The sequence below is a fragment of the Danio rerio genome, chromosome 9, assembly GCF_052040795.2.
Source record: "Danio rerio strain M-AB ecotype USA chromosome 9, GRCz13ab, whole genome shotgun sequence".
Classification (NCBI taxonomy): domain Eukaryota; kingdom Metazoa; phylum Chordata; class Actinopteri; order Cypriniformes; family Danionidae; genus Danio; species Danio rerio.
In genome coordinates, this window is record NC_141029.1 from 20,074,622 (window position 1) to 20,100,898 (window position 26,277).

At 37.2% G+C, this 26,277-nt stretch overlaps 3 protein-coding genes across 13 annotated transcripts in view; 1 reads left to right on the plus strand and 2 right to left on the minus strand.

Annotated features, from left to right (window-relative positions):
* Nucleotides 1-23,594, minus strand: part of epsti1 (epithelial stromal interaction 1) — a 54,939-nt gene extending 31,345 nt beyond the window's left edge. For 5 of the 6 annotated variants that reach the window (XR_015499294.1, XR_015499293.1, XR_015499295.1 and 2 more), the window contains exons 1-7: nucleotides 23,323-23,594; nucleotides 19,368-19,426; nucleotides 14,987-15,070; nucleotides 14,820-14,893; nucleotides 14,653-14,736; nucleotides 10,851-10,924; nucleotides 8,400-8,487 (exon numbers count right to left, since the gene is read on the minus strand). Coding sequence is in view for 1 of the 6 variants with exons in the window: in XM_087267663.1 (XP_087123789.1) it covers nucleotides 8,400-8,487; nucleotides 10,851-10,924; nucleotides 14,653-14,736; nucleotides 14,820-14,893; nucleotides 14,987-15,070; nucleotides 19,368-19,426; nucleotides 23,323-23,486 (627 nt within the window). In the remaining 5 variants the exon portion in view is untranslated. Of the gene's footprint in view, nucleotides 1-7,704; nucleotides 8,488-10,850; nucleotides 10,925-14,652; nucleotides 14,737-14,819; nucleotides 14,894-14,986; nucleotides 15,071-19,367; nucleotides 19,427-23,322 lie in introns of all 6 variants that reach the window. The other variant, XR_015499297.1, reaches the window with a different exon arrangement.
* On the minus strand, nucleotides 3,714-5,914 carry LOC147842316 (uncharacterized). The gene is made up of 2 exons (XM_087267666.1): nucleotides 5,779-5,914; nucleotides 3,714-5,642 (listed from the first exon to the last, which is right to left on the minus strand). The coding sequence occupies exon 2, from the start codon at nucleotides 5,536-5,538 to the stop codon at nucleotides 4,498-4,500; it is 1,041 nt and encodes a 346-aa protein (XP_087123792.1). The 5' UTR covers nucleotides 5,539-5,642; nucleotides 5,779-5,914; the 3' UTR covers nucleotides 3,714-4,497.
* A 196-nt stretch (nucleotides 23,595-23,790) lies between the features above and the next one.
* dnajc15 (DnaJ (Hsp40) homolog, subfamily C, member 15) overlaps nucleotides 23,791-26,277 on the plus strand; it is a 77,897-nt gene continuing 75,410 nt past the window's right edge. For 5 of the 6 annotated variants that reach the window (XR_015498809.1, XR_015498810.1, XM_087266316.1 and 2 more), the window contains exon 1: nucleotides 23,803-23,916. Coding sequence is in view for 4 of the 6 variants with exons in the window: in XM_087266316.1 (XP_087122442.1) it covers nucleotides 23,812-23,916 (105 nt within the window). In the remaining 2 variants the exon portion in view is untranslated. 6 annotated transcript variants of the gene reach the window in all.

Here is a 26,277-nt window from a genome sequence, read left to right on the forward strand (position 1 = left end):
TGGCACTCGCAAGAAAAATCTGAGATCTCAAAATGTGTACACAGCGGCCTCTTGTGAATTCAGGGAAACAAAAAGTGCAAAAAACCTAGCTCCTGGGACATATCTGATGGTCTCCATGAATGTTTATAGAGGTACATTGTCAGAATGAGCCTGGGTTGGTAATTAGCTATGTTTCCATCCAAAAATGCGATTAAATCTATGTGCCAAACTGAAATAACGTATATACTGTAAGAAGTGCGAATAAAGCAGCGTTTCCATACAATGAGTCAAAGAGAACAAAATTGTCATTTCCTGGTTAACTGGCACCAAATATCAAATATAAAAATAGAAATTACAGCAGTAGGAGAAGTTGCGTGAATCTTTTCTTTATTTAATAAACTACTTGCGTCTCAGAAGACATTGCTGACACAATGAATTCCTGGTGGCATTTTAAGGCATGAGATGTGGAGCACAGATAATTTTGACTATTCTGGAGGTCAATAATAATATAATAAAACTAATACTGAAATGTTTAAGGTGTTTTAGAATGACCAAAACAACATTTCAGATGCTTTACAATGTGCTCACTCTGCTGATTTGTCACATTTTTATCGTCACATGATCTTATATACATGATATAAGAAAATCACATTACTTTTTAATGCACATCCTGGAATTTGGTTAATAAAACTGTTTCCATCGTAGTTTATGCGCATCTTTACTTATCGAGTAAAAAGTTTATCCTACTTAGTTATGTGCATACGTTTTTTAATGCACATTTTCACAGGTTATGTGCATTGTGGTGTTTCCATCAACCAATTTTTAAGCACATATCCAAATTGCACATAAAATTAGGTGGATGGAAACATAGTTATTGTTTTAAATGTGAGTGCTGTCAATGTAAAACTTGCATTGTGATGAAAACAGAGGTGCAATAGAACTTAAATCTTTAAAGTCCATAAGAAAACAAAATTTTAAATATTTATTTTGACAGCTCACATTTTTATTCTTACATTGGATAATTAATCAATGCAAGTTAATTCACTGAAAAAAATATTTATCTGAAAATCAAAGTTGGACCATTTGCATCCACATTTGAAGTGGATGTCCTTCTGTTGATGTCAACAAGGACTTCTATAGCAACTGTCAATCAATAACCTTAACCACGCCTCTCTCACTATTAATTTGCTGTAAGAAAATGATGCAGAGAAGAAAGCCCCGCCCCACACTCAATTTTCAGTTTTAGTTGCAAGCACATCAACAAACTGACACAAAAGTCTCAGCAACGTCCATTTCACATGGACTTTAATGTGAAAGAATGAGTAAAAGACCACATATTTTAACAAGAACCCCAATGGCAGCAATGTTAAAATGTACTGTAAACAAGTACAATCAGCACACAATTCGTCAATGTGGAAGTGCATTTGTTTTGGTGATTGTTTTAGAACTTCTGGCTCAACTGCCTTTGGGGGAAATAAGTATGAATAATAAACGTCAGAAAACGCTCAAACTATTTGCTCTACAAACAGGTGTGTTTATGACTATACTGTACATAAAAAGTTGAATTTTGTAATAAGAAAATATCAGTTTACAACATCAAACAGCTTAACAAGCCATTATTAATGTCTGAAAACAAATGGAGTTGAATGACACCGGAAGTCTCAAGCCAAAAAAGTGAATGTTTTAAAGCTGAAAAACTGTTAAACAGACTTGGCTTTGCTACTATAAACTGTGTCTGTCAAGTCTGATGTGCTTTAGCTCAACGACTGTGAATGGGAGAGCTATGGTATAAATTAGGGTTGGGCATCTAAGCTATAATGCCGATCCGATACGCATCTCGATACAAGGAATACGATCCGATATATTAGCGATACATTTGTGACATATTGCGTTGCAACACGATACGATTCACACCCATATCACGATACGATGCAATATTTCAGCACTAACTAATTAGATCAAGTTTATGAGATTATGTGAAAGAGGATGCTGTGCCATTGAATGAGTTTGATTATTTATTAACCAAGCAAAATCAAGACTTTTTTTACAAACTGGCTCTTCTCTCAGAGCCAGAGTGTTAGTTTACAGTAGAGGGCCATTTTAGAACATATAGCACATATTATTTAAGTATTTTCAAGATAAACAGAATGTATAAGTGCAATATATATTAAAAAAATATATATATTTGCACTCTTTCAACATAAAGGTTTCCCATTGCAAAACAAGAATTGTGATTTAACTTTTCAACTATGAAAACAAGTTTTACAAAGATATTTTGCCACTGATTATTCGAAACTTAAGGTCGTGAACTAGCAGTGTTATGCTGCTTTGAAACATCACTGTCACTGTAAACAACAGGCTAATAAAAATATAACAAACCAGCAATCTTCTTGCTGTGAGGTGGTCAAACTACCCACTGTGCCACCGTGACACCCATTATTTTTATCATTATTATTATTAATATTATTATTATTATTATAATTAAATAAAAATTAACAGGAGGAGGTGTTTAAAACCTTCGTTCTCCGTGACACTAGGCTGAATATCTTTGCAGATGAACAATGCAATAGCATTCGTTATTGGCGTAGAGCGCACAAAACTGTTGCGCACAGAAAAAAAAAAAACTTGCAATGCTTTTCTGACCACTTTTGGAGCTGGTTGAAGCAGTGCGAAAGCCGGGGATGCAGGAACACTGGAAGATGCTTTCACAACAACACCGTGGCGCCGTTTCAAGTGAGATTTCAGATTAGTCATACTGCCCGCGTATTTTACAGATGCGCGGCACATTTTGCAAATTGCATCTGTCCTGTCATGTCGTCCATCCTTAAATCCATAATGTTGCTTGCCATACTTTAGATTTAAAACTCAGTGAGGAATAAAATGTTTGTTTTGCTTCTCGCGCTTTCTGAGGGCGCACCACTAGCTTCATCCGCACACCTGATACACTGAGTTGTAGTGTAAGTGTACACATCCGCAAATCCGTTGCTAAGGCTTACTTTATGTAGGTCGATTAAATTATGCGCCAAAAACAGGTTGACAACACTTGTTAATAAATAAAAAAATACATTCTATATTAAAAATATAAGCTGTATCTCGGAAAAATCGATGCATCTCGCAAAAACCGATGCATCTCGATTTGCTTCCAAAATTTCATTCATCCTCTGCTGCTCAACCGATGCACTCGCATCGTGCACGCGCATGACCGCGTATCGATACATATCGATGAATCTTCCCATACCTAGTATAAATGAAACGCTGTTGGTTATCTATTAAAAGGTGAGTGGCTACACTATGTCTCAATTTATTTTCATGTTTCTGTTGTAATTTTGACACACATTAAACAGTACTGCACATTTCAAGGTACATGAAGGGACATTTAAAGGTGCCTTAGAATGAATATCCGGATTTTCCTTGGAATAGCTGAATTGTCAGAGTTTAGTACATGGCAATGACATCCCGTAGCCTTAAACACCATTGTTTTCTCATTCCTGTGTAAATCCTATAAGTGTGAAATTCTGGTGAAAATAGACTGATTATTTACATCGGATCATTAATATGCATGTCCAAGGAAGCATTTGTTTGTCCATAATGTTTTCTAGTGAGAATACAACGATTTTTTTCCCTTTTTTTATACATCAATCTAAGCTTGTATACTTAATATGTATGTGAGACTCTTATTTTGAAAATGACTTAAAAGGAAAGTAAAAGAGCATAAGAAAAGATGCATACGTTTTGATTGATTTGTTTAATGTGTATAATCGAAAGTTGCCGCATATGTTTGTATTGTGGAACCAGACACATTTAAATGGCTGAATATAAGTGTGTAATGCACGTTCATGCATCAAGTCATATCACTCAGCTCTTACTGTGATTTTTCTGAAGTTAAAGAAAGCTGATAAACGTCAAAGACTCATCTGTTTATGTAAAGGTCTATATCAGGGGTGCTCAATCCTGTTCCTGGAGATCTACCTTCCTGCGGATTTCAGTTGCTACCTGTTACCACGACTGGGGTGGAGTGACAGGAAACAACAGGAGGTAAGATCCAATATGCAGGTTTATTCAATGTCAGGCAAGCAGTGGTCATCATGTGCAAACGGGTATATTAAGGCAGTCCAGAATCGTAAACGTTAAACAGGCAAATGGTCAAAAGGCAGGCGGCTATACAGGATAACAAAGGTACAAGGCTGGGATCGAGACACGGAGAAACAAGACAGGGAAACGCTTCGTAATGTCACACTGGGAAAACAAGACTCGGCAAACTGGTAGCGTGAGAGAGTGGCTTATGAATGGAGTGAAATCAGTCTGTGAACAAGGTCCAGCTGGTGTTTGCAATCAGGATAGATGACTGAACAGACGTGCGTGTTTGGGAGCAGTGCATGTATGAAAATGTACTCCTGGGAAAAGCGGAGATGTAGTTTAGAGAGTTCGTGTGAAAACCAGGGATCCTCTGGGAAACGATCGCTGGTTTTGTGACATAGCCCCCCCTCTAGGAGTGGATTCCAGACACTCCACTACTGTTCAGGCGGGAGGCGGAGCGGAGGCGGAACAGGGGGAGGGATGGAGGGCCAGGACCATGCAGCTGGGGCGTACCTGGGGCGTGGAGCTGCGGAGGGCCTGGAGACGGGAGCTGCGGAAGACCCGGAGAGTGGAGCTGCAGTGGTCCTGGATCGTGTGGCAGCGAAGGACCTGGAGTACTGCGAGGAGCCGGCAGGGTTGGAGGCTTGTAGGGAGCCGACAGGGCGAGGAGCCGGGTTGGGATCGGCAAGGCGAGGAGTCTGGAAGATGCCGGCTGGGTGAGCTGTCTGGATTGCGCCGACAGGACGAGGAGTCTGGATGGCGCCGACAGGGCGAATCGGGAAGCTCAGTCGGCGACAACTCGGGAAGCTCAGATGGCGGTGGCCACTCGTGAAGCTCAGGCGGCGGCGGCGACCACTCGGGAAGCTCAGGCGGCGGCCACTCGAGAAGCTCAGGCGACGACCACTCGGTAAGCTCAGGTGGCGGCGGCAACCACTCGGGAAGCTCAGGCGGCAGCGGCGACCACTCGGGAAGCTCAGGCGGCGGCGGCCACTCGGGAAGCTCAGGCTGCGGCGGCGGCCGTTCGGGAAGCTCAGGCTGCGGCGTCGGCTCTAACTGAGGCGCTGGCTGAGGCGTCGGCTCTGACTGAGGCGCTGGCTGCGGCGTCGGCTCTGGCTGTGGCGTCGGCTCTGGCTGAAGCGCTGGCTGCGGCGTCGGCTCTGGCTGAGGGGCTGGCTGTGGCGTCGGCTCTGGCTGAGGCGCTGGCTGCGGCGTCGGCTCTTGCACCGGCGGTGGGAGATCTGGCGGTGGCAGCTCTGGCGGTGACAGCTCTGGCGGTAGCAGTGATTCTGGCAGCTCTAGAGGATCTGACAGCACTGGACGGTCTGGCAGCTCTGAAGGATCTGGCAGCACTGGAGGATCTGGCAGCACTGGACGGTCTGGCAGCTCTGGAGGGAATGGCAGCTCTGGAGATGGCCTTTCAGGAGCAGGAACAGAACTTGTACTGGAAGCCATCTTGTGAGCTGGCTGACTGGGAGCGGCCATCTTGTGAGCTGGCTGTGGACAATGGTTCGCAAGCCCCGTAGCCAGCGGGTCTTGCTCTCTACAGCCCCCCCCCAAAAGATTATTTGGATTTTCGTCCACCTCTCCTATGGTGAAGGAAGATCCACTCATTTGCATGGCTAGATCAATATACTTTTCTTAAGTCCATTGGGGTCCGTAAAGGGGTATATTGGAGTATAGGAGTTCAGACAGTCCGCCATGAAAGAAAATCATAAGGCATACCTTATTTAAGGTTGTACGGTGGGCTAGATTAATGAAGTCCTCCACGTATTCCTCAATTGACTGGGCTTCCTGACGGAGACGCATGATTTGAATGCCCGCTGGATCCATGTTCTGGCCGAGTCTTCTGTTACCACGACTGGGGTGGAGTGACAGGAAACAACAGGAGGTAAGATCCAATATGCAGGTTTATTCAATGTCAGGCAAGCAGTGGTCATCAGGTGCAAACGGGTATATTAAGGCAGTCCAGAATCGTAAACGTTAAACAGGCAAATGGTCAAAAGGCAGGCGGCTATACAGGATAACAAAGGTACAAGGCTGGGATCGAGACACGGAGAAACAAGACAGGGAAACGCTTCGTAATGTCACACTGGGAAAACAAGACTTGGCAAACTGGTAGCGTGGTAGAGTGGCTTATGAATGGAGTGAAATCAGTCTGTGAACAAGGTCCAGCTGGTGTTTGCAATCAGGATAGATGACTGAACAGACGTGCGTGTCTGGGAGCAGTGCATGTATGAAAATGTAGTCCTGGGAAAAGCGGAAATGTAGTTTAGAGAGTTCGTGTGAAAACCAGGGATCCTCTGGGAAGCGATCGCTGGTTGTGTGACACTACCCATATCAAACACACCTGCCTGTAATTATCAAGTGGTGTTCAGGTCCTAATTAATTGGTTCAGGTGTGTTTGATATGGGTAGCAACTGAAATCTGCAGCAAGGTAGATTTCCAGGAGCAGGATTGAGCACCCCTTGTCTATATTAATTCCTGCATTTTTATATAAATTAAAACAACAAAATACAACTCTAAATACATCCGCTTCTTTTGTGGAGTATATTTATAATTTAGATTACTCTCAACCACAACACAACTCTGTAGCAAACTAGGTAACTCTGATGGCATAAAGACAGCTTACTTACTTCTTCTAGCTAAATTAAACCTCTCAATTACTCAATTAGATTTTTTTTTGACAACTGTAGCATGATTATTTTGCAAGGGTGTATTTCAGAGTACGTCACACTCTGTGATCGTCATTTACTGACCTGAGCTGCCTGAGCATTAAAGCAGAGCTCATTAATATTTAGAACCATTCAAATATATATAAAAAAACAACCATATCATATAGGAGCGAATTCCTAGGGTAGGGAAAGGGCATGTAAAACCATTTCTGGAGAATTTTTACACTTTCCTGTTGACATCAAAGAACAATTCAACCCAGGCTCATTCTGAAAACATACCATTATATACATTTTTGCAAACCGCAAAATACGTCCCAGGAGCTACATTTTTCTGTAGTTTTTGTTTTAGCGAATTCATCAGAGGCCGCTGTGTATGCTTTGTGAAAACTCAAATTTCTTTCACCGAGTGCCATTCGTGCTTGCTCTTCTCGCATAAATCCACCAGAGGCTGCTGTCACCAATTGACCCACCCGCCCACTTCCCTAAACCCAACCGACAGTTTTAAAAAGCAATCCAGAAAAAGAAAGCCACCTAATTTTTACTATGCTTTCACATACTTACCCTGTTGTTTAGTAGTTTATTTTATTTTTTGGATTCTGTTTTTGTCTTTCCACTTTCTGGAAGCTTTCTTAGCCAGACTCGAACTTCATTGTTGTGGTCAACTTGTCTATGCATCTAAAATCCAGCGGTATATGCTGCCAGCCACAGGACAAACTGGTAACAATGGGAAAGCCATCCATGAGGAGTGGTTAGCTGCTAGTGCGAAAAGAAATGGTGTAATACTGCCCTGTATCATCAGTTTTAAAGACAAAATGCAGCCATACATATGTGGTTACATAATTTTGGATCTCCAGAAATGTATATATGGCTACGTTTTCAGAATGAGCCTATGTTGTTTTTTTTGTAGCTACGTCTAAAAATCATTTCCAAGGAGTAGTCATTACCTTCTAATAAAGAAAGGAATTTCTCCTGCCACTGGCATTGTTGAAATCATTGTACCGTTTATGATTCATCAAAAGTCTCTTTTAAGTCTCTTAAAAAACATAAATAAAAACAAAGCATGATCTTTATCTATTTGTTTGGTAACCGCAGAATTATACTACTGATCTGAAGCTGTAAATTTGCGGAGGTTAGCATTAATTAACACATCCTGTCAGACTGTTTATATCATGGGCTGAGACTCTGGCTCCTTTCCCGGTACTTTTGCTCAAACCATACAGGTTATTCCACACCAGACTCTCTTTTTTGTTGCATTCTCACAGACCCCTCTCTTGCTTTTGTGTTCGCTGTGAACTCTGGGAAGTCCCCTGAACTCTGCTTGCCTCACCATTCAGAAGCAACACTTGCTTCTCTGCGCTAGCTCGCTTAAGGCTACAGGAAGGCTACATGTTTACAACTTTGAAGGCTCTCCGATTGTGTGCGGCTAATGAGGAGATCATTTGGAGAGAAACAAGCTCTGCAGCAAGCCGATTCCTCCATGCAGTCCAATGTGCCATGTCAAAGAAAGCTCCCGAGTGAGGACTGTTTACTTTGAAAACATACATCAAAGTCAGATCAATTGGTGTGAATTATTCCAGTGCCTTGGGCTCTAACCTCAGCGCCACAGCTATGCACAAGAGGCTTGAACTTGGGCCTATGGAGCACACAATGCATTTTTGGCCTCTGTCTTACCCAGGGTGATGCTGGTATGGAATTGCTGGCTGCCATGGAAACGGTACTGGAGGACCTCTCAAATCTTTGAAGAAACTCCTCTGTTTTCCTGCAGGAGGAAGGGACATAATTATGATTACAGGGATAGTTCATCCAAACAAATGAAAACTCTGTTGTCATTCACTTGTCCGCATGTTGTTCCAAACCCATTTCAGCGTCTTTCTTCCAGAAATTACAAAAAAAGTGCACTGTTTTTCAAAGCACTAAACTAACCTTAAAGTAAGCTACTTTAAAAAAAGTAAGAGATTACAAATTACTGACTACTACTGTACTCTGATTCCATATTAACTTTTCTTTGAAGTTATTTTTAAAACATATAAAATATAACTATACAAATGCTAAATAAACTGAATAAATTTAATAATTTAATATTCACTGAAAATCATTACAATGGGTTGATCACAGCAGCTTGACATTTTCAAGACTTAAAAACTTTACCCACAACCTAAAATTCTCCCATAATTCACTCTGCTGGCAAACAGTTTGCTAACAGACTACAGATCCGCCATATTATGGACTACAACTCTATACATGCACTTCGCATACACACACCTGTTCCTACTGTAGTTTCGGTGATGAGACACACTCAGATACAGTTGACGTTGCTCAAAGACTATAAAGACAGCACACACACAAACACACACACACACTCACACACACACGCACGCACACACACACACACACACACACACACACACACACACACACACACATAGTGGTGAGTCTTGTTGTACAGTTTTGTGAACATTACGATGCGGTTTCCTTGCCTTGTCTTGCTGTGTTTTTGACCCTCACTTTGTTTGTTTGTTTACATTGCCTGTTGCCTGTCTGTACTGACTATCGCCTATGTATTTGACTACGACTCTACGATTCTACAGTGGCTGAGAGAGCCTAACGAGCTGCATTTTAAGAAAGCAAATGCATTTAGAAAAAACACCAGCAAATAAAGAAAAGATCTTCAGCAATTTGATAGTGTAGTTGAGTTGGTGTTTTTGGGCACCAATGTCCTCCTTGGTGACGAGAATTTTCATAGAATGCTTTCTGTTCAAATGCTTGAACAAGTGTCTGGTGAAGTTAAAAGCAGTCGAAAGTTCTTTGGAGACCGGACTGAATTTCACAGCAATATTTTTGTTTTTACGCTCAATGAAATCAACGTAATGTCTGATATTTCCACTTGAAGAAACAATAACTCTCGACGGCAACCCTTTCAACTTGCATTTTCCAGCAATTTAAAAGCGCATGCTCATTAAGCCGTGATTAAAAAAATAAATAAATAAATTAAAAAAATTCTTCTAAAAACTACATTTGTAACGCAAGTAATGAATTACATTGACTTTAGTTACTGTTATCAAATTACACAAATTTAAAATGTAATTCTGATATTACTCTATCCTTAAATATGTAACCGTGGAATGCATTACACCTAATTCTGATGCTAACCAAATTTATATCTTATAATATTGTAAAGGGCGCATATTAGCACACAAAGGTTGGGGTGAATACATTAGAATGTATTTTGTTATGAACTGCAAATACTTGACCACCAAAAGTAGTTAAAAATTTGCATTTACTCATTTAGTAGATGCTTTTTTCCTTACAAGTATGGATAATAGAATCCCTTCAAATCATCAGAGAGTAGCATTATATAATTGTTTTTACAAGTAGAGTTCATTGTCCTGAAATGCTCCGGGTGCTCGGGTTTACCCCACAGTCCAAAGAAATGTGGTATAAGTGAATTGGACTAACAACATTGGCTGTAGTGTAGGTGTGTAAATGTTAGTGTATGGGTGTTTCCCAGCACTGGGTTGCTGCTGGAAGGGTTTCCACTGTGTAAAACATATGCTGAATAAGTTGGCGGTTCATTTCCCTGTTCATTCCCCTGATAATTAAAGGGACTAAGCTGACGGAAAATTAATAAATAAATGATTCTTACACAAAACAATAAGAGTTTAAAACAATTTAATATAGTGCAAAATTGCACTAAATATGAACTACATGTCTTCTGATGCTTTTATTTACCCATTTTCCCTACGTCTGGTCACTGTTTGCTTTCATCGTTTTAAAAATAGCAGCATGAAAAACACATTTCTCCTTCTGTTTCATTTTGAAGTCATGTGGATCTGCATTGACATGAGATTAAATGATGACAGATGTTTTACTGCCAACAGCACAGATAAGATGAAACGATGATTTCAATAACGTGTAGGATTCCTTGCCTGTGATTTCAATCACCTCTTGCCAGGAGCTCTAAACAATGACATATTTTCTGTTGAACTTACAAAAAGTAAACCTTCATGGTTCTTTTCTTTTCTTTATTTTGAGTAATTGCCAATAGCAGCTTAACACCCTATTTCCTCCTTTAAACAAAGCACACAATCAATCTAGAAAGATGCAAGAAAAATATTGACATACTTTTGTTTGTCTTGTTGGTGTTGCTGCTTTCTCCTTTCGTCTTCTTGCTTTTTCCTCATTTCTAGCTTATTGGCCTGCAATTCAATGCATCAAAAGTGATGAGTGCAGATGTTTACATGCTTTATCCAATCTCATCTTAATATGCAACATGAACTAAAAGCTAATCCATTGAAAATAAGATTAAACATTGTGGTTCTGTGTTCCTTTTTTTGTTGCTAAATATCAATTGTTTTGTTCATTTGAATTGTCACATCAAATGATATTCTTATAACAAAAGACATAGTGTACAATATGCATGTAATGAAAGATGTTTCAGATAATACTGTTGTTTTTTTGTTTCTGTTACAGTACTGTTTCTACTGTACTTTCAAACTACTGAACTATCACTATTAAGGTAAGGTAAAGAATATGTATTCATTTAGCACATCTCATACCAACCCAAGCTCATTGCCGATATGTACCCAGGTCTACATTTCTGGGGACTGCAAAATACGTAAATGGAGGTACATCCGTCATGTCATTTTCATCCGCTTATCCGGGGCCGTGTCGCAGGGACAGCAGTCTTAGGAGAGAATTCAAGACTTCCCTCTTCCTGGACACTTCCTCCAGCTCCTCTGGGGGATCCTGAGGTGTTCCCAGGCCAGCCTAGAGACATAGTCCTTCCAGCATGTTCTGGATCTTCCCCGAGGCCTCCTCCCGGTGGGACATGCCTGGAACACCTCCCTAGGTAGGCATCCAGGAGGCATCCGAAACAGATCCAAAACACACTTCTCTCGATGTGGAGGAACAGCGGCTCTACTTCGAGCTCCTCTTGGGTGACAGAGCTCTTCACCCTGTCAATACGGTGTGCCCTGCCACTCTGCGAAGGAAACTCATTTCAGCCGCTTGTATTTAAGGTTTTGTCCTTTTGGTCATGACCCAAAGTTCATGACCAGACGTGAGTGTAGGAACGTATATTGACCAGTAAATTGAAAGCTCTGCCTTTCGGCTCAGCTCCTTCTTCTACCACAAAGGACCAGTATATCGACTGCATTACTACTGTCACTGCACCGATCCGCCTGTCATCTCATGCTCCAACCTTTCCTCACTCATGAACAAACCCCCAAGATACTTGAACTCCTCCACCTGGCGTAAGGACTTTCCTCCAACCTGGGGGTGGCAATCCACCTTTTTCCCGGTGGAGCACCATAGCTTTAGACTTCAGTGCTGATTCTCATCCCAGCTACTTTACACTCAGCAGCAAACCTCCCCAGTGCATGCTGAAGATCCATGTTCGATGAAGCCAACAGAACAACATCTTCTGTGAATAACAGAGATGAAATCCTGCTGATTTAAAGTTTTGTCCATAAAAATTATGAACAGAATTAGCGACAAAGTGCAGCCCTGCTGGAGCCCAACATGCACTAAACAGTCTAACTTATTGCTGGCAATGCTAACCAAAATCCTAGTCTGTTTATACAGGGACAAGACAGATCATAACAAAGCGCCTCTGACTCCATACTCCCACAGCACCCTCCACAGAATGCCACAAGGCACACGGTCGAATGCCTTCTCCAAGTCTAAAAAACACATGTGGACACATGGTGAGGGTGTAGAGCTGATCCAGTGTGTCACGGCCCAGACGAAAACGGCATTGTTCCTCCTGGATCCAAGGTTCAACCAGGTACATCTTCTATAAGTTTTTGTTTTTGCAAATCCTCTAGAGGCTGTTGTGTTTGCTTATTGATGATCACAAATTCCTCTCGCACGTCCTCTTCTCACATAAATCCACCAGAGGGCGCAATATACACTTTACTTAACTAGGCAAGCTTGCTGTCAACTGACAGACCTATCCACCCACCCCCCCATCTAAACCCAATTGATATTGTTTTCAAAATCAATCTAGAAAAACAAAAGCTGTCAGGCCGCGTGATTTCAGTTTTTAGTCTGTTGTTTATTTATTAATTTTTGCGTTCTTTACCGGACTCAAAGCCCATCGTCGCAGTCAACTCAGATCTACGATCCAAGTCTGCCAATGTACAGGGGGTGAGCTGGGCAAACTGGTAACACTGAAAAAAGCCGTCCACACGAAGGTAAGTGGTTGGCGGATACCGCTCAAATAATCAGAAGCCATCAGTGGCCTCATATTAGCCCGTAGCATTCTTTTTAAAGACTAAATAGCCAGACATACTTCTGGATACATAATCTGTGCTCTCCAGAAATGTAAACAGGGTTACGTATTCACAATGAGCCTGTACTGCTTCCAACATAGGCTCATTCTGAAACATAGCCTTATATACGTTTCTGAAGATCTCAAATTATGTAGCCAAAGCTACGTATGGCTGTATTTCATCTTTAAAATGACGGTATGACATCTTTCCTTTTTTTACTTACCAGCTGACCGGTTACCTCTGTTACCAGTTTGTCCAGTAGTTCGACATGTACAATGGAAGACTTGAAATGCAGAGTGGAGTTCAGCCTTTTTAATGAAAACATCATTAGGTATTTGTGTCACTTTTTCTCTTTAAGTTCCATTAATCTTGGATATTTACAAACAAATAGACAACAAATTATAAAAATATTCTATTTTTTCTAATCTTTTTTTATATTTTTCTAATTTATCACATTTTCACCACAAAATTAGTTCTTTTTTGGTCAACATAATTAACATATTTTGACATTGTATTAAATCGTTTGATTACAGAAGAGTGCAGTTTTTTATTTATTTATTTTTTTTTTTTTAAGGTGTCCATGTTACACTTAACTTTTTACTTAAACTTTACTTTTACTTTAACTGTTTTATTATTTATTTACCTTCTGAATAATAATAATTAGGGGGAGGACACACAGTGGTTCAGTGGGTAGCACTGTCACCTTAGAGCAAGAAGGTCGCTGGTTTGAGTCTCTGCTAGGTCAGTTGGAATTTTTGTGTGGAGTTTGCATGTTCTCCTCGTGTTCATGTGAGTTTCCTCTGAGTGCTTCGGCTTCCCCCACAATTCAATGACATGCGCTATAGGGGAGTTGAATAAACTAAACTGACCGTAGTGTATGCATGTGAATGAATGTGTATACGTGTTTTTCAGTACTGAGTTGCAGCTGGAAGGGCATCCGTTGTGTAAAACATATGCTGGATAAGTTGGCGGATTATTCCGCTGTGGCGTCCCCTGATGAATAAAGGCACTAAGCTGAAGGAAAATGAGTGAATGAATGGATAAAATAATAATTAATTACATAGACTGTACTTACTATATGTTTAGAGTTACAATGTGAGTAGGTATAGGGTTAGTTGCATGTAATTATGGATACTACAGGATATACGGAACATGAAGAACACCTTAGAATAAAGTGTTACCCATTTGTTAATCATTACACAATCATTCTTTTGCACTTCTTGTTTGATGCAGACAGCATTTAATTTGCTTTTTACTTGTACTGTGGACAACTAAAATAAAGTTGAATCTTTTTCAACTTGTCCTAAGGTTATTATATCCCTAAAATTTGAGATCTGGCAAGCAGAGCATATTTTAGGAACTTTGGTGTCTGTGGTCACTGGAATAATTGGAGTCATCAATCACACAACCTAATGTGGCAGCAGCACTGAAGGCTGAAGTCTAATATCTCATTTAATTGCAGAGAATTTGATAACGCGTGTGCTGCCTGCAGTGACATCTGGAGTTATAAAGTCTGAATTACAAAGGCATCATAAAAACAGCACTTAATTCGAACACAAAACAGAGGACCAGATGAAGTTGTATAGATGTGAGTCACAGAATACCCTGCAGGACTGCTGTAAAAAGTCAGATGTAAACAATGTCTTGTATACCTTCTCTCGCTGTTTGGCCTTCATCTTCTCATTTGTTTCTTCCTCTGCCTGTCTTTTCATTTTATCCATTTCCTCCTTTTTGACCTGTATGGATTTTCAAATATACCGTTAAGTACATTAAACAACACACATAAAGGATTTTAGGAAATTAACTTCCTACTGTAAACCTTTTTTTCAATCTTTGAGTTCCGTGCATTCACCCACTGTTTCTGTCTGACTTCTTCCAATGAAACGTTGCCACCTGCGAGAATGAATACATCTGAAGTTTTAGAGGCTTAACTGTTTTTTTTTCCCCTCAAGATCAAGACTCCCATGTGTTTCCTCTCTGCATTACCTAGTCTCTCTGGAGGCAGATGAATGGGACCGGGACGATTCTCCTCCTTCAGTCTCCTCAGATTCTCCTCTCCTTTCTGTGAGACTACAGAGAGGAATGTAAGTGTTTTTCAGCTCAGGGATGGCAACTGGAAGTTTTTAAAACAAAGGGTCGAAATACGTGCTTCAACCTAAATTTTTGTGAAAAATTAAACGCAGTAGTTAAACGCAGTTTCTCTTCAATTTATAGGTAAAACGATTGCTATGGGACAGTGATGCCAAAAACTTTTGATCCTTTTCATACTAATGGCATTCATTCATTCATTCATTCATTCATTTATTCATTCATTCATTCGTTCATTTATTCGGCTTAGTCCCTTATTTGCACTCGCTTCAAATGTTATCCCTCAATTGAATGGGCATTATCAGTGGTTTTCAACTAATAGATATGGTTATCACTTATTAGCTGATAAATATGCACCTTCTGGTAGGTTTAGAAGACTTTTATCATCCATCCACATAAAAAAGCAAGACTCCAGATCCAGATCTGTTTGTACATTACTGTGATGATTGGGTTTAGGGTTGGGGTAGGTAGAGGTTAATAAAATAAAATTAATACAGAATTTAATAAATAATTAAATAAATAATTCAACTTCAAGCCACAGCTGTGATCTATATCTAATTGACCATGTGGATGGATAATAACAGCTTTCTGAGCCTACCAGTAGGTGCAGAAGGCCCCTACTGGCCTATATCTATCAGCTGATAACCACCGATAAAGTACATTCAATCAAGTGATGACATTTGAATAGGCTGTTATTTATTGGGGGTCGCCACATCGGAATGAACCAACAACTATTCCGGCATATTTTTTACACAGCGGATGCCCTTCTGGCCGCAAACCAGTACTGGAAAACACCTGTATACTCTCACATTCACACACGCACTCATACACTGTGGCTAATTTTGTTTACCCAATTCACCTATAGCGCATGTCTTTGGACTGTGGGGGAAAACGAAGCACCTGAAGGAAACCCACGCCAATGAGTTGTGGTTCTCTGTGGTGACCCCAGATTAAGTCGAATAGAAAATGATTGAATGACTGAATGAATGAATGAATGAACAGTAAACATGAATCATGAACCACAGCAAATAAAAATGACAAAGCATCTTAAAAAGCAGAGTAAACTTGAACCCGCTCTCCTCCTCAAACACTAGCAGAGTGCAAGTAATGGGATTGATCATGACTGAAGAGGAGTGATCACTGATCACTGTGGGATGCCTAGAGATGCTGTATAGGTAATACATGGTTCAAGTTCATTTTCACAGCAATACCACAGTATAGCTAAGTCAACCTTGTGCTGTGTTTGTTCTTGTCCTTTTTTTGATGATCAATGCAATAACCTACCCTGTAACATGGAATTTGCTGGCTATTTGTTAACGGACGTATCAGCGCCAATGACGATTATTGTATTGTCAGTCCTTGACAGGAGCTTCATTGTTTTCTCTAGCTTGCAAAGTATGTATTTAATTGTGTGTTGTCGTGACTTATAATCACTCTGCACAGGTTATGTATGTCTCTAGTTTACTCATTGTTGTTGCTCTTCTCTTTAAGCAACATAGAGGTGTTTTTTCTGAATTAATCAGTCACTCTGAACGAATTGTTTGTGCGAAAGATTCAGTAACTAAATCGTAAGGACTTTCTGCAAACTAAAAAAAACCTAATGTAAAATTTTTAAGTCCCCCCTCAACAGTCCATGTTTCTATAATCAGAATTTTATTTTTAAAACATTAATCTCATAACATTATTTTACTGTAATTGCAATGTAAATACACTAATATCTTTAAACTTAAACCCTCAGTTTACATACATTTAATTATTATTTTATATGTCGTTTCTGTGCCACTTGAGCAAATGCATTTTAATTCAGCAGATGACACAGATTTCATTCAACAATCATTAGTTATTTGGTCTGAATCATTTACACGAGTTCATAAAAACGGTATTAAATTTGTAAATTTTAATTATGAATTGAAACTTAGTTTCATGATAAATCAGCCGGTATATAGTTAAATATAATAAATAGTTAAGGTATTCTAACAATGATAATTAAAAAAAACCCTAACCCTAACTACAAGTTATAAGCCTACAGAATGCTGTTTGAATGGGGAAATAAATGGAGAACATGTGAATCGCAAACTATGGGCAACTAGTTAGTAAAGCACATTCAAAATCACATTACAGTGATATTTTATTGTCTGTAGGTATAATCAACAAAATCACTTTAGGTAAAATGAAAAAAGAAAACAAAACAATTTCAATTATAAGCATAGTAATCATGCACAAAATTTATGTTAGGAATTTTAATGTAGTGAGGAAACACATATTTATTTGTAATAATAAATATGAAACATCTGTACTACTCTGAAAAGTGCTGCAATTTATATATATTTAATTTGATTTATATATATATATATATATATATATATATATATATATATATATATATATATATATATATATATATATATATATATATATATATATATATATATTTAAATTGATTTGTTTTACTTCAGCAAGAATAAAAGCTGTTTTTTTATGTTTTTAAAACCATTTTAAGGTCAAAATTATTACCCCCTTAAGCTAAAATTTTCAGTTTTCAGAACAAACCATCAATATAACTTGCCTAATTACCATTTACTGCCAAGTTAACCCAATTAACCTAGTTGAGCCTTTAAATGTCACTTTAGGCTGCATGGAAGTGTCTTGAAAAATATCTAGTATTCTAGATATTATTTACTGTCATTATGGCAAAGATAAAATAAATCAGATATTATAAATTAATTATTAAAACTATTATGTTTAGAAATGTGTTAAAAAGAATTAGCTCTCTGTTAAACTGAAATTTGGGAAAAATTAACAGGAGGCTAATAATCAATAATCCAGGGGGGCTAATAATTCTGACTTCAACTGTGTGTATGTATATATATATATATATATACATATATATATATGCAGTTGAAGTCAGAATTATTAGCCCCCTTTTGATCTTTTTTTCTTTTTTAAATATTTCCCAAATGATGTTTGTTTGACAGAGCAAGGAAATTTTCACAGTATGTCTGATAATATTTTTTCGTCTAGACAAAAAGTCTTTGTTTTATTTTGGCTAGAAGAAAAGCTGTTTTGAATTTTTTTAAAACTATTTTTGGGACAAAATTATAAGCTCTTTTAAGCAAATTTTTTTTTGATAGTCTACAGAACAAACCATCATTCTACAATAACTTGCCAAATTACCCTGACCTGTCTAGTTCACCTTATTAACCTAGTTAAGCCTTTAAATGTCACTTTAGCTGTATAGAAATGTCTTGAAAAATATCAAGTGAAATATTATTTACTGTCATCATGGCAAAGATAAAATAAATCAGTTATTAGAAATAAGTTTTTAAAATTATTATGATCAGAAGTGTGCTGAAACAATCTTCCCTCCATTAAACAGAAATTGGGTAAAAAAATAAACAGGGGCGCTAATAATTCAGGGGGGCTAATAATTCTGACTTCAACTGTGTATATATATATATATATATATATATATATATATATATATATATATATATATATATATATATATATACACAGTTAAAATTATTACCCTCCCTTTGAATTTTTTATTCTTTTTAAAATATTTCCCAAAAGATGTTTAACAGAGGGCGACATGGTGGTGCAGGTAGTGCTTTCGCCTCACAGCAAGAAGGTCAATGGTTCGAACCTCGGCTGAGTCAGTTGGCATTTCTGTGTGGAGTTTGCATGTTCTCCCCGCGTTTGCGTGGGTTTTCCTCTGGGTGTTCTGGTTTCCCCCTCAAGTCCAACGACATGCGTTATTGGTGAATTGGGTAAGCTAAAATTGTCCATGGTGTATGTGTGTGAATGAGAGTGTATGAGTGTTTCCCAGAGATGGGTTGCAGCGTAAAACATGTGTTGGATAAGTTGGCAGTTCATTCCACTGTGGAAATTAAGGGGATTAATGAAGGGACTAAGCCAAAAAGAAAATGAATGAATGAATGATGTTTAACAGAGCACAGAAATTTTCACAGAATGTCTATTACATTTTTTTATATTCCAATAAGAATGTCTTATTTGATTTATTTTGGCAAGAAAAAAACAGTTTTTAATTTTATAAACACCATTTTAAGTTATGTTGCGTGTATTAAAGAGGTTGCGTGTATTCCAACCTAAAGATAATATTTAGCTACATTAACAACAACAACAACATCAACAACAAAGGAAATCTGTCTTCCCTTTACATTCACACATGCTGAAATTACACCTGATGGTAACAATTAGAGATACATCTGGATCAGATGAAGATGGAAAATGCAACAACAGTTGTGTCATGACTTACTACTCAGCAATTTGCTCCGTCTTGATTCATTTGGTGGTATCTTGGTAAATCCACCAGCACTGTGTGGGAAAAGGCATGAATTAGGTACATTTGGTTTCCGGTTGAGGCTCCAGTGTTAAGAACTTATCAGCTGTCTCATGTGCCAGCAATGCATCTAAACCAAGGTTGGATGTAAGTCATGTTTTCTTACGTAAAATCAAAATTTTTCCACAAACAACTCTGTGGAACTCCCCCTCTATCCCCGTCATATTTGATGGTGACACAATACACACACCCCAAATAATGCCGATGTCATTATAAATTCAAAACACCAAGCATATCAAAAACACCAAGCCATTAAAAATTACCCCAAAAGGGTTGCATGATGACACAATATAAATTGAATCATGTGGTAAAAATGGAAAATGTTGTAAGAAATATGTTGGCCACTAATAAATTAAATTATCAGAAACAGAAATACATTATGGCAACAGCATAATGCTTAATATAAAATAATACAGTGGTGAACACTGAATAAACAAACCACATGTGACATGGACACAAAAAAATCCCTATCCCCTTTACCAAAATGTCAAAATATTACTGTGGTTACAGAAACAATGTTTTTTTTTATGTGACATAAACATACATAAATGATATATCCACCTTAGGCTATATTCTACTACAGTAATACCATTAAGAAAAGCTAGTGAATCAATGTTTTGTTTGATAAGTAAGATCAAGTTAGTTAGATAAACGACTTTTAGCTTGTCACAAAAAGATTGGAGGGCGCTCCACACTGCTGCTAAAAACCAAACCTGTATGATCAGAGCGGGCGGAGCGGCAGTGTCACCGAGTCCGCGACACAAGCTCGCTTTGCCCTGTAATGTTTAATTAATTATTTCACTGTAATAATTATAATAATAATAGCTTATTTATTTTTTGTTGTGAAAAAGCAAAACCGTTTATTTTTCTTCATAACAACTTGTGCCCTTTATGTTCCCTTATAATAAATAAACAACAACAAGTATTAACAGGAGGTTTTAGGCTATAAATAATAGGAGCAACCACATAAATAAATCTTTAGATAGGCTACACAGCTATTTGTAAAAAACAATTTAAACAATAAACTTACAAAGGACACCTGTGAATCGATTCAGTTGTTCCGAAACAGAGATTACAATTGTTACATTGTTGCTCTTTGCTCTTGGAGCGGTTCGCTTTCACACTGCAAAGTTTCTAATCGGACCAAAAGAGCTAAAACAAGTCACGTGCAAGTAAACTCTCCTCACATTGGTCAGAGTGTCAGGGTTTATTTTGCAGCGTCCCGCTAAGCTGTCAGGAGAGGTGGCGGTTTGGTGGTGATTGACAGGGTGCGCGCGCGCGACGTGAGGAGAGACGCGGTGGGGAGGGGTGAGAAGGGTGCGCGACGATGCCTATTTGAGGACCTGGAGGGAGACGCGAGATTACCGGGAGATCATCACTCGTTTGCGGGCATCCGGAGACTCGCGACACTTCCCACCCCACTCATAATTCTCTCTTCATATAGCCGTATATGCCTATTACATATCCATAAAACACAGTGATACAACCGCGCCCAGATCTGATCTCTTTCTCACTACAATCGAACCGCTCCAGGGTTCGTTTCAATCGAGCCGAGACCACCTCATTTAAGCGATCTCGGAGCGATTACTTTGGCGCGGAACAGAGCGCGATTGCCCTGTTCACATATGCCAATCGAACCGCGCTAACTGGGCAAACGAGATACGTTCCGAAACAAAAGTGTAGGTGTGAAAGCACCCTTAGAAATGTTGCCTTGAAGACAGGTAGTCTATCGTGTGATGGAGAGGAGCGCAAGAAAAAAGGCACTCTCTAGCCTTCCTCTTGACATCAGCGGATACTCGTTTCCTGCTGCATTTGTGTATTATTGACAGACGTAGGAGTACCTTATTCTGGTATATATATATATATATATATATATATATATATATATATATATATATATATATATATATATATATATATATATAGGCTTGCCACGATAGACGGTGTTGACGGTGATACCGGTTTTAAGACGCAACACCGGTGACATCACTTTTTCACCGTGACACCGTCCCCACATTTGTTTTTTTTTAAGTGTTTTTTCTTTTATTTAAATATTTATTTGAATTAAATGGGAAACATAATTCTAAATAATTTACTGAAGACGAGAGCATGCACTATAATTATCATCTGAAATAGCTACTATATATCCAGTGTTTGGTCACATGGTCCTTTAGAAATCTCTCTAATATTAATTATAATTATTGTTGTAGTTATTATTATAAATTATAATGGTAATAAAAGCAATACTGACTGGAGTAATAATTTCATTTAAAACTACAATAAGAAAGTCACTATTTAAAATTTTATAAATATTTAACAATATAAAAACTTTTTAACATTTAATAAATGCCACCTTGATTAACAGAATAATTCGTTTTTTAAAAAATTAAAATTGTTAATAATTAGTGTTGAGCAAAGGTTATTCATACATTCATTCACTTTCCTACGGCTTAGTCCCTTATTTATCAGGGGTCACCAGAATAGAATTAACCACAAACTATTCCAGCATATTTTTTACGCAGCGGATGCCCATTCAGCTGCAACCCAGTACTGGGAAACACCCATACACTCTCACATTAACACACAATCAAACATTACTACCAGATTTGTTTACCAATTCACCTATAGCGCATGTCTTTTAACTGTGGGTGAAACCAGAGCACCCAGAGGAAACCCATGCCAACACAGGGAGAACATGCAAACTCCATACAGAAAGGCCAGCTGGCCCACTGGGACTCAAAAACAGCGACCTTCTTGCTGTGAAGTGACAGTGCTTACCACTGAGTCACTGAGCAAAGATTATTGATGATAAATTGCATGCAAAAAAAAGTTTGTTTTGACGTAAGACATGTTAGTGTATTGTGTATAGTGTACATGTTTTTTAGTATACTTGTTCAAGTTCACTAAAACAGTACTACATATAATATAGTACTAATATATATATATATATATATATATATATATATATATATATATATATATATATATATATAATTTTTAAAGGGTATTTTAATATATTGCTTTTACAAACGTATAAAGCATATTATTGGCATGGCATATAACACACAATGTATTTTAATTATTAATATGTGGCTCTTTTGGAATCTCAGAAGCTTTGGAAATTAAAAATATAAAAACGTTGGGACCATTATTTTAGTTTACATCACCCCAAATGGTCAAATGGTCTCTCTCTCTCTCTCTCTCTCTCTCTCTCTCTCTCTCTCTCTCTCTATATATATATATATATATATATATATATATATATATATATATATATATACACACACACACAAACTAACAAAATAAATATTTAATTGTTTTATGATTAATTTTATAATATATTTATTGGGTTATTTTTTGTAAATGATATAATTAGTATATTTGAATGCGTTAGAAAGAATAAATAGCTAAGGTAGCGTTCTGGGGGTGATCGACTATCCGTTCTAGTTGCATTTTTATTATTGTAATAATCTTCTCTTTAACGATTCCTGTTTATAACGATTTTAAGAAGAATACGTCCAAACACGCGAGCGCAATTCATAACACAGTTGGTAAACATTAAGCCTAAGCAAGTTTCACTTCCTGTAACGTTAATGTTTAGACAGAAACGAAAGTGAAACTAATTTGGTTGTTTTTTATATGTTATATTATGAGTCGAAGCAATAAAAATACAAATACTAGCTTAAAACTGATAGTCAAATAATAACACATTGAAATTATGACACATTTAAATAAATATATTTTAAAAAGAATGCGTTTTAAATGCAGCGTACGCTTTTTTTAACCATAATAATTTTTATCCATACGTTAATTGTCAAATAAACGGTCAAATAAATAATTTCTAAAGCTGATTAAAAGCATCTATACTTACTGTTCTGGCTGATTTTGTGGGTTTGATGTACCAGGAGAGCTGTTCGGACATTCATTATTATTTGTTTGCCCGCTGTCCGTCATGTTGTTTCTTTGATTTATTGTATGTCTTCTATATCCCCCGCGTTCTACGGCATTACGACGTGGATGTTTATAATGATTCATTGAAGTTCTAGTATGTTCTGTAGCGTGTCTGTTGGCCTTTACATAAACTACAGCAGCTGATCGCAGTGGCTCAGCTGCTTATGGCTGTAAGCTATGCCAAGTCTCTATGTGGGATTCCCCGCGAAACCCAAAACATAAAGCGTAACATAATTTTAAAATCGTTTAACATAAGTATAAGTAGTTTATTGGATGGTTTACTGTCATTATTAATATTGTAATGTATTTTAAATTTAAGAGTGGGGTCTGTTTTGGAAGTGCGTGAGACCCTCAGCTGCATGAAGTTTGTCCCATTAGAATTTCCGTAGCGGCGTCCGTCATCAACAGCATGGCGAGCTCCAGTGGCGTTACGTTGGACGGAGACTTGATGAGATATGCTGAATATACACCAAAATCTAACATGAAGAGTGAGACAGATATTGACAGACGCCTTGTGAGTAAATGTCGCTCCGAAGAATCTGCAGTTTATATTGTGTTGTTATGAAATGGCTGAACATTTGTCGTAAGACTTCATTCTGTTCTGTTCATCATAGCATTGACCTTCATCACAAACTCAAAACATTTACATTTTATTTATTTTCTGACGCTTTTACACAAATGAACTGACTAATCTGAACAATAAAAGCAACCAAAGCAAAAACAAAATCTAAATCTAAATAAATAAACAAATAAAAGCAACCTTATCCGACACACAAAACCATATCAGAGAATGTTACATCATTCACAAAACATTTACCGAAACTGATAATTAACTGTTGCCTATTGTTGTAACATGGAAAACAGTTATACACGCATTATTCACTCAAATTTTTGCTCAAAACCCCCAATGGAAGGTTCTTCTGAGCACCATAGATTAATCTTAAAAGTTTTTTTTTATTTTTTTTATTCCATATAAGTTAACAAAAATGTTTTGGGAAACAAGACAATTATATTTTATACATGAGAAAATAATATATATAATATTGGTAGTATAATATCTTTCCCAGTGATGGGTTGTAGTGATGGGTTGTGGCAAAGTTGGCGGTTCATTCCTTTGTGATGACCCCAGATTAATAAAGGGACTAAGCCAGAAAGAAAATGAATGCAATATCTGCAGTACTTTTAATATAATAATATGATATGTTTATTATATATATATATATATATATATATATATATATATATATATATATATATATATATATATATATATATATAAATATTTATATATTGAGAAATGTTGATAAAACATTATAATTGTATTATTATTTCTTGATTTATGTATTATTTAAGATACATACTTGTTGTCTTGATCAATGTGTGCAAGAAAGGTAGCTCAAAACACTTTAGCCCATAATAGGAGGTAAATTGTTAGGAAATTAGAAATATAGCAGGTTGTTAAACACATCATAGCATACCTAACAACACTCCCGTTTTTCTCCGGAATTGAAATATATATATTTCAACCCATCACTTTGTCATGGATTTAAGCATAAATATCACTTATCTTGGCTACAAATTTATACTCAACTTAAAAGAAATGGTTTAATACAGGTATATTATGTAAATAGGTTGTCACAGAATAAGAGTATTTGAATAACTCAGTTTTGACAAACATGCCAAGCTGGACATTGTAATAACATCTTGATGATTAGCCAAGTATTCACTAGACCAGGGGTGCTTAACACTGTTAAAAATTTTATGTGTTATTTACTTAAAAAACAGTAGTAACACTGTTGCACATATTATTTTTAAGTAGTTTGAAAACTTAATTTTTTTTCTCGCAAAACTTACTTGTATGACTTTATGACTTTTTTATGAAAATTACTTAATCTTTTGAGTGTTACATGAGGATTTTAATTTTATTAGTGGAATGTGCTTTTATAATTTAAGTAAATAAAACACAATTTACTCTTATTTATCAATAAAACTTACTCATTCATAACATGTAAAATATATAATTTATAATGAAATACATACACAATGCATTTTTGCCAAATATAATTTTATTATATGTTTCATTTATAACAAAATGGTACAATTTGCTAAACAAATCTATTTAAAATTTACAGCAATGTTAAGCTCTGAAAAAAGTCGTTTATCCATGTCATGGAAAAGGTCCTGTCAACTTTCTTTTGGAGGAATAGTTACATTTTAGACAAATTCTGACAGAATTGCACAACTTAAAAAAACAGAATAAAAGCTGTATCTCAAAATAATAGCAACAATCAATCAATGCAGTAAAATTTTCCCACAAGGTTGAAACAGTGAATTTGTGTCAGAAACGTATAAGTTTGTTTTTGGGTGATTTTAAATTGGGGAATACTTGTATAAATTCAGTTCACCAATTCTAGATTTTCCAAGCCAGCCATGACTCATCCTCCAAGACAAAGAAGTCCTCATGGTTGGTCATCCTTGGCAGACAGCAGTTCTCTGTGCATTACCATACTGTAAAATAAACATTCCGTTTATTATTATGAAATTATGCAATTGGAAATATCAAATGTTTAAGGTTTTCTAAAACACATTAAGGAAATACATTAAGGAAATTAACAATTTCTTTGTATCTCTGTAAACAGTAATTCTTCAAAATGTTTGAGTAAACGTTGCTGACTTATACTATTACACAAGTACAAAAGTATGTTGACTTATAATGAACAGGGTGTTTTTAAAATGTATACTATTGTACAAAGAAATAAGTTTTTAAAAACAAACCATATTTATACAAGGAATAGTGCGTTCAACAATCTAGTACTTGAGCTATATATTTATATATATATATATATATGTATATATATATTAGGGATGTAACGGT